Below are 12,810 nucleotides of genomic sequence, written 5' to 3'. Positions count from 1 at the left end.
TTGAGCAGAACAGCTGGGAGCCAGGAGCTGTCCCACCGAGCTGGGAGTCACTTCACACTTGACTTACTTGGCTGAGGCGATGAGCTGGGCCTTCTGAGAGCCACCTTCAAAGTCTGTCTGAATAATAAGGATTTTATTTCCTGATGTGGTACCAAGGAAATCTCTGAAGAGTGAAAGGGGATTTAAAAGAAGTCACTAAGTATAAAAACAAAACATTAAAGACTGTGGGGGTAGTCACTCCACATTAGCTTTGGCTGCTACAGGCAGAGGGAGAGATTAAAACACCCATCTTCTGGGGCAGGGGTAACTTCAAAAGCCCATTTGTGTGTGATGGAGCTGCCAGAGTGTGCACCCAGCCAGGCCCAGCATGGGCCCCCTTCCCCAGGGGTTACTCCAAAGGTTGTGCCCATGCATCTTCCCCCAGAGGACAGCCTGCCCTGAGCACTGCCAAGCCAGACTCACCGGATGCCCTTCAGGAAGGAGTACTCAGTGTCAAACTGCTGCAGGAACAGGAGCTGAGGTCTCTGTGCTTTCCCCTGCACTTCTCTCTCCAGGCAGGCAGTGTCAGTGCTGGTGAGGAGCCTCGAGAAGGTGGTGACCTGGGTGTGCAAGAGGCAGGTCAGCTCTTTGCTCAAGAAGGCAGCAGAGGCTTCCTCACCCATGCTCCCCAATGCTGCTACCTTGCCACAGAGCTGGACTGCACCCTAAAAACCATTCATTCGCCTTGCCAGTAGGCAAAAGAGTGACCCTGGGCTCTTACACAACCCAGGGCCAGTGCTGAGTAGCTGGACACAGTGCCTCTTGGTGCTGCCAGAGCACTCCTGCTTGAAGCCCCATAGCCAGCCTCCCTGCAGCACCCCCCAACAAGCAAGTCCAGCCTCAAGAGAAAGCACACTGTCTCCATGTGAGGCAGGGGAGGGAGAAATGCTCTGACCAATCTCAGCTGAAGCTCTTTATCTTTGGTAAAAATAAACCACAGATATTCCCATGAAAGGCTCCGGAGATCTCTGGCTGTTTGCAGCTGGGCCAGGTTAAAAATCTTTGCCACCTTTAAGACCAGAGGCAGACACAAAGACATGAAGGTTCCAGGGCTCTTGATGCCTTTTCCTGCATCCAGTGCCTGTTGGGCAGGCTGTGTTCATGAAGACAGAACTATTTTCAAAGTAGAGAGACACCTCAGCTGCCCAAAGTCACTTAAAACCCCTGCTTGCTGGGGAGCATCAAACACCACCTCACACACAGTGGAGGTAATGAGATTCTTCAGGATGCAAGAAGACACCTGCTGAACCCCCAAACTCTGCACATCTGAGCCCTTACCAGGGTCACTCAGGTGTAGCCACAAACCCAAAAGCTCAGCACAGGCTGGGAGGGCTTTGAGAGGACCCTGGCAAGACACTCACCTCAGTAAAGACTGTTTGGCAGTCAGCCCCAGCATGGACTTGAGCTCGGAGGAAGTCTGTGAAAGATGTGTGGTGCTGCTGCTGGAAGTAGGTGTTGGCCAAGGAACCTGCCCTGAACGAGGCCACCGAGTGGCAGCAGCGGATGACGGAGTCCGGGGTGGCACAGTTGAGCAGAGCCAGCTGGGCTTCCTGCATCACACAGGACATGAGTTCGCTGGGAGGACACTTGGGCTTCAGCCTCTCTGTTGTCTGCAGGATGACAGAGGCACAGGTAGTGGGGTGGTAGCCCACAAACACATCAGAAGGGCTGTATTTCTGCTTGCTCATGAAGTGATCTTCTGTATTGGCCGCAGTGAACTCGTGCACCCACTTCTGCAGCTCTGCCACAGCTTCTCTTTGGCCCTTGTCTAGGACAGTACTGATATCCAGGTAGTGCTTTTCCAGCCTGTTGATCAGGGGGATGGGAAAGTGCTTATACACCACATCTTTCTCCTCGATGACTATCAGGCGGAACTTGGGGTGCACTCGGCACTTCACCCGGTGGGTGCCCAGCCCCAAATCCACGTACTTCTGGCCAGCAAGGTACACGTAGTACTGATTGAGGGCATCGTAGAGGCTTTCATAAAGGTTTTGCAAGTTGAGGAGCACAACCGTTTGGCCAGTTTCCATGCAGACCTTCACACGGTTGATGTTCCTACATATCTGGGTATACTCCTGGTCCTTAGGGAAACTGGAGCCAAAGATAATTTCTGGCTGATGTCGGGCAGTAAAAAAAGTTTGCTGGAGGATCTGCAGGGCTGCATAATTCTCAGTCAACACAAGCAGGTACCTGCAGTCACCATCCTGACTGCTGCTCTGAATGTTTTTTTGTACCAGATCAATTCTACTGATATCATGAGCGTGTATTTCTCCTTTTTCTGGTAAACGTGAGGTGAATATTTCCAAGGCATTGACATCATCTTTGCCACCAAAGTTACGCAGAACAACTTCAGCTATGTCCCGAGCTGTTGGCCCATCTTTGGAGCTTCTAGCTAAAGCAAAAAACATCTTTATGAGGCTGTAGTAGTCACGCAGACCAAAGAACTCCCTGTCTTGGGCCTTGCAAATCTCCTCATATGCATCTGCAAAGTGACAAAAATACTGTTCAACCTTCTGCAAAGCCCCTCGTGCTGAGCAACAAATCCCCTTTGCACTTTGAATGAGCTCTTCTTTGCTGGGGTCACCACGTGAGACAAAGATGCCTCGATTCATTTTAGCAGGGTCCAAAGCCCAGTTAGAAATCCCAATAAAGCCAACCTTCTTGTGGGGAACAGGGACATCATCTATGCAGCCATCTTCCAGAAGTGGATGTAAAGTCTTCAAGGGCATTTTGGGAGAGTCTTCTGCCAGCCCAATCTCATCCAAAACCACCACTGAGACATACTCCTCTAAGTTCTTCCCTTCCTGGAATCGAGCACAGTGCTTGAAAGTGCCTATGATTCCCTCTGGAGTGGAGAGAGGGCTGCACTGAAAAGACACGAGATGGATCTGTTTCAGGTCCTTGAACAAATCTGACTGAGCTGCTTGGCCCTGCATAGCATCAGCCACAATGGTTTTTGCAAGAGATTTGGAGCTTCCAGGCTTCCCAACAAGAAAAAGAGGGATTTTCAACTCAATGCAGATGACCATCATGAAGACATTTTCCTTCAAGGCCAGGTTTCTTGCTATGGTATCTCGGACATGCACACCATTGAGAAACAAGTCCTGCATCAAGGAGATATCTTCCAAAATCTTTTTCTGGGAATTGTAAGGTTGTGGAAGGACCTTGCTGATAGCATTCCTATATGGCTCCTTCTGTTCCAAGGAAGCATGATAGCAGACCCCGACTGCCAGCACCAAAGCCCAGATAACGATGTTTCTCTCAGGGGTGCTCTTTGAAGGTTTGTTCTCAGCCAGGTACTTCTCCAGTTCTCTCAGGAGTAGTGCACTGTGCTTGTGAAACCACTTGAAAACCTCCACGCAGCGTTCCACATCCCTCAGGCTGACAAAGGTGCACTCATCATCCCTCTGCCTCATGTACTGCTGGGAAGCAAACAGCACATCAGTCATCACCCCGGCCTCATGCTGCGCCATCGGCACCTGCTCACACACTCTCTGTACGATCTGCTTTATGTACATTTTTTCAGTGAAGTTGTTCAGCTGCCCAAAGTCCCACACTAACGGGATCATGCTGGGTGGGAGAGCGTGGACGCGGTACACAAGCTGTCTCAGTGGGATAGATCCAAGCTTATCCTTTGTCTCCTCTGCTTTGACACGGTAGCCCAGCCCAGCTAATTCCAGGCGCTGGATCATCTTTGGTGTGTGCTTACGGTAGGGGTTGCAGGCTGCTATGATCTGCAAGCCAGAGCAAGGGACCAAAGGCTTCCCCTGCACTGTGTGGTCACACAGAACTTCCTTGATGCTGCTCACGGCCTCTGTTGTGTTTGCCTTCGTCAAAAAAGAGGACTGTGTCCAACCCATACTGCTCTTTATTGATTTTAGCAAGGGCTTCTGCTTCTTCAATCCTGGCATAAATCATCTCTGCAGTAGTACCCCCGTGAACTTTCACAAGCTTCATGTTTTCTACCTCTAGGTAGCTTCTGCGTAACTTGCACAGAAACTTTACAAGTCTGGTTTTCCCACAGCCCGTTTCTCCCATGATCACAACTGGGATGTTGCATCTGAATCGCATCTCAATAGCCAAGATTTTCAGCACGTTGTCTGTCGTGAGTTCGTACGTCTCATCCGGGTCTATCCAGGGGGTTCCCAAGACCATGCAAAGCTTCTCTAGCTTCTCGTAACGAGACAACTCATCAAATGGAATATTGAAGGGAACTCTTTGGAGTAACAAGCCTTTGCACAACCGTGAAGTCATGATATTTCTCTTGATAATGCTGCCATTCAAAGGATTGATGGCATCAACACCTTGTCTGCCATTGTACTGAAAGTGGAAGCCAATGAATGTCATGGACGTTCGATCTTCATTGAAAAACAAGTAAGGATGAGGCTCAGACTCCCACTTTTTCCGAATGCGGAAAGGAAGAAGATCTTCTTCTGCAACATTCTCCAGGTTGAAGGCCTGCCTTCCTGAACTTTGATCAGAAATGTTCAGAGAGGGTGTTGCAAAATCCCTTGCCATTAAGATCATGAAGCTAACGACAAAAGTTTTGAAACCTTGCAAAATGTCCTGGGTAAAGTCAGGGTTGCAAAAGACAGAAGCTTCAGAGTCTCTCAGCTGAACATTGAGAAACGATGTGAAGTTTCGAAGTTCTGACCAGGAGGGATCTGTGACCCCACAGTGCAGGAGGAGATGCTGCAGGCATTCTGCCGGGCTCCCTTCCACAGAGTGCGCTTCGTAGCGGAACGTGTCCAGATCCTGACCCAGGTCAAACCTTCTCAGGTACTGGAAGGGTCTCTGGAAAGCCTCACTGCAAAATTCCTCCTTGTCCATTCCTGGATCTGAAACATCTTCAGACAGATTCCTAAGTGTCTCCATTTCTAGTACTTCCTTGGGAGATTTGCAGGTTACTTTAGGGAACACATCAAAGAAATTAAACTTCCAGCTTGCTGACACCTGGAGCAGAGGAAAAGAAAATATGTCAGAAAGCTGTAACTCCAGCCTTCTTCAGTTTAGAAAAAAATACCATTGAGAACAGATTAAACAAAGTTCCAGCTGAATAACAGCAGCTGGCCCATGCAACCATGAGACTTTTTCCCCTGTACACCACTTCTGCCACTAAAGTGCATCACAATAATTAATCCTATTTCCTCCCACAGCCTTTTGTGGTCCTTTGTTACCTCCATCCCCTTCTCAGCTATACCCCAATGAAAAAGAAATCTAAACCCAAGAAACTGTTGCTACTTTTCCCTGTCACTTCTACACTCTGTTCTTACAGCTGCATATAAATATTCTAGTGCCTTCAAACCTGCAGTGTAACATGGGGCAGAGGAGATCTTGCATTTTTGTTTCCTATAAACATTACTGTGGGGCCTTCAGAAACTACCAACCCCCAAAAAACATGACAGCCATAATTTACTGTCTGGTTTTACCATCCCTTTGTACACAGAGACACCACTTAGAGATGCACAAGTAACTCCTATGCCATGTTTACAGTTATAGTCTCTACTGCTCGTGTGCAGCTATACACAACCATGTGCAGAAAGACTGAGGAATTCAAAGGGATCAGCTCTTGCTGTGTACATACGTGTCTTGCTGCTTTCTTTGGCACTGGTGATACCTCAAGGATTTCAATGATATACAAATGGCACTTCTGCCGTAGCCACATATTTCCATTATTATCTGCCAGATACTGCAAAACCAGCAGCTTGAACAGAAACTCCGGAATTCCACTTTGTACCTATCACAAGAAAAGACCCAAAGGCATTTCCTTTTCTTTTGCTCATCATAACTTCACAGAACACATAGAACTTTTGGGACAGAGAAGCATGTACTTACTGAAGAGGTGATATCAAAATGGAATATCATGGGCTTTGTCTGGTGTTCTGCCTCCAGAAAAGGCAGAAGATCTTTTAGCACTTTATCTTCATCCACCTTAGGTTCAATTAGTCTGATGGTTTTCAGAAGTTCTGTACAGTCAGGCTGCTCTTCTTGCAGTCTCTCATGTAGCCTCTTCACATAAAGAGACTTCCCTGTTATAAGAAACACAGAAATAAGTAAAGCCATTATCTAAGGATGAAATTTGTCACTCAACTGACTGTAGTCCCAATAATTCTTTTTTTCACTAGATTGCTTATCACTCAGGCAGACAACCTAGCAGGGTGAACCACACTCCAGTTTTTAATACTCAGCAGACCCTGCTTTGCATGTGACATCTTACCCACACCAGCTTTTTTGGAGGACACAATTCCAACACACATATTGTCCTTGAACACAGAAGCAGCTGAGCTTGAAGGCTGGGCAACCTTGTAGTGGTGCTGAAGGTACTGCTGGATTTCAGGTAGAGGCATCTGGGGTATCACGTGCACTTTGTATTGGCTGAAGACAGAAGGGATGTAGCTGTGTTCCCTCTCGCAGTTGCACAGAACAATGAGGTGATAGGTGGTGTTGAAGTGCTTCAGGTGCTGGAATAGCTCCTCTGCTCTGCAGCTGACATCATAACTCAGCTCATCTGCATACAGCATGCTGTAAATTTTCTCTCCTCTGCTGCCAGGAATGAGGCACCTCCTGAGGAAGAGCCCCACTTGCTCAGCAGTGGTCTGAGGGGTGCACAGGAGAACTTCATCAAAAGTTGGGAGGGGCTGGGCAGGGCTGTTCATGTAAATAGCCAGAGCAGAAGTGAGCACCTCAGAGCGAGGGCATGTGATGAGGTTGGGCTGTCCACTCAGGAGATACTGTGGAAAGTCTCGTGTGACATGCTCACTCTCCCAGCTGGCCAGATTCTTCAGCCACGCACCAAGAGTATCAATATCCAGGCAGTTTGGAAGGAAGGAGCCCATGTTGCTCATGTAGGACTCCCAGATGCACTTCAGACACGCAGTCAGGTCCTTCTCCCCATCCAGCATCACATGCAAGTCAGGAATAGCCCTCCTTGAGCTGGGAGGCACCTCTCTGCTGGAGGCTCTGAGGACATCCTGCTCAGTGCAGTTGTGTTTTAGGAATGAAAGCATCATCAGGGCACCCTGGCTGGGCACCCCCTGCCCCAGCTCTGTGCACAAGCAGACCAGCTGTTCAGCAGTGTAGTAGTTCAAGTAGAAATGCTGGAGTCGTTTTTCATACATGAAACTTTTCCAGCTCTCCAGGAAACTCTCCATCATCTTGCAGAGGCCTAGGAGCACAGCTGACACTTCTCCTTGTCCTTCTAGCTCTGGGATCAGTCCCAAAAAAAAGTCCATGAGAACACATGATTCTCTTTTGGGTGAACAATACACTTGAGCAAGCCAGGAGCGGAAGAGCATGTTCCCAGCTGAATAAAGGTCTATAAAGGCCTGTGCAAGTCTTTGGACATAGGAAAAGATCTGTGTGAGGATACAGGAAAGAGAAAAAAAACCCTAAGCTGATACACCAAGGCAAGTCTGAGTCATTAAGCCACTGAAAACTTTTCTTTAAAAGAAAGGCCCCAAGCCCAGTGTGTCAGGCCTTGCACAGTAGCAAAAGACTGTGGTTTTATAACAGGGTATCCTCAGGGAGGCAGTAGGAACCCCCAGCTTTCTACAAAAGCACAGCAACCCTCCCAGGCAGAAGCATCCCCAGTGGATGAGGGTACCAGTTCACTGTGCCATCTCCAGGTTAGTTCCACCTCAACAGGGAACCAAAGAGGTGGGAACACCTGCCTGCCTGCTACTATTCCTCCCCAGCAAGTCAGCTGTAAACCACAGCCAGAAAAGCTGATATTCCTGGCAAAAATCCAGCCCCAGCCTCAACAGCAGTAACCCACTGGGTTTGAAATCTGACCTCAGAGAACTTCTCCACTTCCAAGCCTTGTTCTCCCTTCGCTGACATGAGCATCAGTTTGTTCTGCAGCTCACGGAGCTCTGCCAGAGAGTATTTCCGTGATGCTTCACAATCCCCAGAGCTCTCTGGGAGGATGAAGTGCAGGACATTGTCCAAAGAAATCTGACAGAGAAGAAGTCATTAGTGCTGATGTGCACCGAAGTGCCACTCCTGAGACAGTGCAACATCCAGTAAGGGGAGCACTTAGGAGGCAGCAGCCCCCAGAAAGGAACTGCGCAAAGTGGGATAAAAGCTACAGCACATTTCAGACACTGCTGTGACAGAAGTGTTATCTGCACTGTTATCTGCAGGAGGGAAGGGAAAGCCAAGCAGCCTCACCTTTTGGCCATCATCTGGTGCTCTGAGAACATAAATTCCTCTGCTGTTGATGGCAGCTGCCAGTGACAGTGATGAGAGCTCCACAGACCCGTGGCTCTCTTTCACTATTTTCAGCCACCCTAAGTGCTGAGCTGAAGCACGCTGTGGGAAGAGAAGACATGGCACTGACCCAATTGCTCTGACTTGGCATGTCCTTCCAGGACTCCATTTGTGGGGTGGCAGAAGAGTTTCAGATGGGGAAGGAAGAAAAGAACAAACTACAGGCCACAGCACCATGGGAGGCTAAACAGAGCTCACAGTCTTTCCCTGCCTCCTGCTGCAGAAACACACCCTGCTGCAAAGAGTAAGAATCCCAGCCATCTGCCTGCCCTCTTCTGCATCACCAAGCTCTTGTAAAAGTGAAGCTACAGTATGTAGTACAGCATGTACTCACCAATTTCTTGGGAAGATCCTCATCACTGTCCAGAGCTCGCCACAGCTTCTTCAAGCAGTGCATGAAGTCCTTGAACCCTGAGTCCTGCCTAAGCTCATAGAGCAGGGAAGAGTAGCCATGCACAGTGTCATGGAAACATGCCACACGGTCCACATCAATGTCATTCTCCCCAGCAGAGATGGAGGCCAAGTCTACAAACACCTTCAGTTCATTTATATCTTAAATGAGACAAACACAGGGACAAACAACAAATGAGGAAACTTTAATGCAATTCCACATCACCACCTTTTACAGGCAATGCAGAAGAAATGCCCTTAAACATCACATCTGCTACACAACTTCCCTCCAGCCACCCCACCAGCACCCTTACTAAATGATTCACCCACATTAATGACATCCTTGGCCTTCTCCTGCTGCCTGCCTAATTCCTGGGGGAGCAGCACTCACCTTTCAGAGCTTCTCTGACCCAGCTGACAAACTCCCTCTGCTGGGCCAGCTCCCTCAGGCACCCACAATGTTTCACAGTGATCCCCTGCAGCAGACTCTTGGCATTCACAAGCTCAGGGCTGATGGAGTCCAGCCTTTGTGTCTTGTAGGATTCAAGCTTTTCTGTCTACAAATCAAGCAGTGGAAACAAACATTCAGTCTGGAAACGGGAACCACAACCCCTGCTCCAGCAGGGAAAGGAAGGCTCTGCAAAGCCACAACCCAAACAGGAAAACCATCTTCTCTCAAAAAAGCCTAAACAAAAGCACTTTGTTTGAACACTTAATTTTTATCTCTAATAAGCATTTTGGGACAAGGAAGGATTCTTGATATACTGGGATAGATTTGCAGAAAGCTTCAGATTTACCCAAGCTTTCTAGCCAACACCCTGGCAGAACAGAGCTGAAGAAGTGGATACTTACTATGTCCAACAAGTTTTCCAGGATGCTGAAATCACCAGAGAGGTTTAAGATCTCTTTTACACAGGCAATCACCTTGGCAGCATCCAAAGTGACATGCATTTCATGGTATTGCTGGATCTGCTGAAAACGACAATCAACCCAGTCTCTGGCTTCTCCAGGTCTAAGCTTACACATGGCATTTAGTTCACTTTTGAGATCTTCAGGATTATTTGTGAATTCCCGAAAAATTTTATCAACTGCAGAAAGTGTGAGACTTCCAGATCTGAGATCATCATACAACCTTTCATAACTTGCAAAACAAGGGGAGATCAGACTGCTCAAAACACTATCAAGGTCCAATGCAGGAACATTGTCATCCTCCTCTTCTGAACTTCCACACTCCTCTCCCCAACTTTCACTCTCCTCTCCTGCCTTCTGTGCTGCTTCTTCCCAGAACTGCTGGAAGATCAGACTGTCCTTAAAAGAGTGCATTTTATGGACAAATTCCTTCAGCTCTGGACTCAGGCTGTAGTAGGTTTGTGGCTGTCTGCGTTCCACAGTCACAACTTCATTTAGTCTTTTTGAGCGAAGATCTTCCAAGTGTTGATGTTCCACTTTACCTGTATCCACTATACAAGAGAAAGACAGGTCAGAGATCAGATTTCTCAGAGACCACAGAGCTCAGCTGTGTACCCTGTGTCCAGCCCACTTCATCTAATTCACCAAGCCACAAAATGTTATTGGGTTTGTGCACACCTACAGATATCACTTGATGCATAGCCACTCATTTGATCCACCCACCCCTCCTCACCCTTGCTGTGGTTTAGAATAAAACCTGTTTACAAAGCCAGGGCATTTTCAAATAAAATTTTGGTTCCCTGGAGTTGCCATTTTCAAAAACTCTACCTTTCACAGATGTCTGCACCTTCCTACACATGCTCAGGAAGGTTCCTATTGCTTTTTTCTCTTCTTTGAGTAGTGTTAATTCTTCTTGCCTCCTCTGCAACAATTCTTTCAGTTCTCTGAGTCCAGAAAAGCTCTGGTGCTCTGAAAGAAAACTCATCTGTATTCACAAGGCAGATACTTCCCCATCCCCTGCACCCACACCTTGGGTTTTGTATTTGTGGCTCTCAAACAGCACAATAAAATGCAGACAACACAGACTGGAGCTGAGAGCTCCATATAAAGGACAAAGACATGGGCAGCACTACTAACTGCTGAAGCACCTAATTAGCATTACTAATGACAGAAGCAGGTTAGCAGAGTAGGCCATAGATCACTACAATGATGCCATAAGCCAATAATGCCACCCTTGAATGGGGTTCTTACTTGTCTCCCAGATACAGGTGAACTGCTGCTTATGCTGGAAAATCTCTTCCAGATGTTTCACAAGGATGCACCCTTTCTGGATGTCACTGCTGACACTCATAAACACCCAGTCTGCTGCTGCCATTACTTTCTTTGCTTCATCTGTAAATTTGTCTATAAGCTTTTTGTTAATTCCTGTTCCAGAAACAAAGCATGTTAAAACCTGATCAGCCCTGCTTCACAAAGCCAAGACACAACCAATATCTAGTCAGTGCCATGATAGAGTCCTTCCATTGCCCATTCAAATCCCTACCCAAAACCTTGTGAACACATCACATCACCCTCCAACCCCCCATGTTTTTCTGAACAGAAATGACCAGGATTTTCAGGAGAGCAATTCAGAAACCTTCCCATGGAGAACCCACAGCCAAAAACTGCAGAGGAAGCACAAGCCATTTTGACCCATTCACCTGACAAAGACTTCTGCATTTTTGTGTAGCAGCAACTCATTAGGACTTATCAGAGAAAGAAGTTACATTCTACAAATCCACATGAACTACAGGTTCAGCACTCCAGCACAATTCCTGAAGTGGCTGCAGTGAACTACAAGCAGAGTGATACCAGCCCTCTCTCCTTAGCCCTTCCTCTCCCTTAACAGGCTAAACACCTTGAGCTCTGAGATAGGGAATAAAACAAGTACAAGACAATCTTTATATATTTGTTTGCTACCCTGCGAAGTAGGAATGGCAATGCAGAGAACAGCTTTTCACACACTGCTACAAATCTAGCTAAAAGACATACCACTTAAGGTGAAGACACATTTGATGTCAGGCCAGGTAAGCACGTGATGCAAAATCGTATCAAAATTCCCCCTGGACTGCTCATCCTTGACTGGCCACGACTTCACAATAATAGATGACACAAGTGTGCTGAATTGGCCCATGCTGTTGAGAGGTATCTTCTCCAGGATATTGTTATCAATCTGCAAGAGGCATACAAGACAGAGGGGTGGAAGGCATCAGAGCTTCCGATTACACTGTGCCCATCTTTGTCCTAGGATCAGGCACTGATGTGTAGAAGTGGCACCTCCAGTGCTGAGGCATATTCCAGAAGAGCTGACATGGCTATGATGTGAGTGACACCAGAAGCCAGGATGGCAAAACCATTGCAAGCATTTTCATGGACCCCTTTATAAGCAGATCCTAATTTCCTGATTTCAAGCCAGTATTTCCTTTTTTTTTTTTTTTTTTTTTGCTGGTTTAACAAACTCAAGCAAGCCACAGCAACTCAAGCAAGGAGGGACTGGATGTGCAATTCTCCTTCTCCTGCAATGCACATCCCTTTATTATGCAACAGCATTTCTACAGAATCTGACTTTTCTTCTCCCTCAAGGTAGGACAATACAATACCTGGCAAGCCACAGTTGCAGCCTCTGTGGCACAAGTGCAGAAACACCACTCAATGGAAGAGTCAAGTTCTGCAAGTCGGTTGTGCTGACAGCAATAGATCAACACTTGGTTAACTGGAGACTCCTGCAGAGCAAAAGGGAGATTTATCAGCTTAAAGCTTTCAAAGTGTTTCTTCCAAAAGCACGGTGTGGTTACTGAGACAATAAAAAGTCCTAAGCCTCAAAGTTTAATTTTCCTAGTGGAGCCAAGCACCAGTCCATTTATTAGGGCCTGGAAGAGAGATGAAATACAAATAAATGCTTGGAAAATCATTTAGACTGTTTCCATATAACATGTGTGATTACTTAATGTGCATCACTCCAAGACAAGCTTCCATCAGGAAACATTTGTTTGATGTAGAAAGGAGATAAGAAGATGGAGTTCAATTTAGAAGGGAGCTACACATTTGAGACCCCAGACAACACAGTTTCTGCACAGTGAATACAAAAGAGGCAAGCACCAACTTTGCTTCTGTAAACCCTTGGGTGCTTACTTTGCAGCAATCTTAAAACTACAGGGGTGGTAA

At 47.1% G+C, this 12,810-nt stretch overlaps 1 protein-coding gene across 1 annotated transcript in view; it reads right to left on the bottom strand.

Annotated features, from left to right (window-relative positions):
- The window catches only part of RNF213 (ring finger protein 213), a 46,452-nt gene that overhangs the window by 21,062 nt on the left and 12,580 nt on the right, over positions 1-12,810 (bottom strand). Inside the window, 16 exon segments of the mRNA XM_030461659.1 lie at positions 68-163; positions 463-599; positions 1,401-3,866; positions 3,868-4,992; positions 5,624-5,776; positions 5,875-6,068; positions 6,257-7,394; positions 7,831-7,992; positions 8,209-8,349; positions 8,642-8,859; positions 9,089-9,254; positions 9,550-10,157; positions 10,435-10,575; positions 10,858-11,031; positions 11,638-11,818; positions 12,246-12,368. Of these exon segments, the coding sequence (XP_030317519.1) occupies positions 68-163; positions 463-599; positions 1,401-3,866; positions 3,868-4,992; positions 5,624-5,776; positions 5,875-6,068; positions 6,257-7,394; positions 7,831-7,992; positions 8,209-8,349; positions 8,642-8,859; positions 9,089-9,254; positions 9,550-10,157; positions 10,435-10,575; positions 10,858-11,031; positions 11,638-11,818; positions 12,246-12,368 (7,223 nt within the window).

Source organism: Calypte anna, chromosome 18 (assembly GCF_003957555.1).
Source record: "Calypte anna isolate BGI_N300 chromosome 18, bCalAnn1_v1.p, whole genome shotgun sequence".
In the NCBI taxonomy this organism is placed as follows: Eukaryota; Metazoa; Chordata; class Aves; order Apodiformes; family Trochilidae; genus Calypte; species Calypte anna.
The sequence above is the reverse complement of the archived record's forward strand: the minus strand, read 5'-3'. Positions and strand labels throughout refer to the sequence as shown.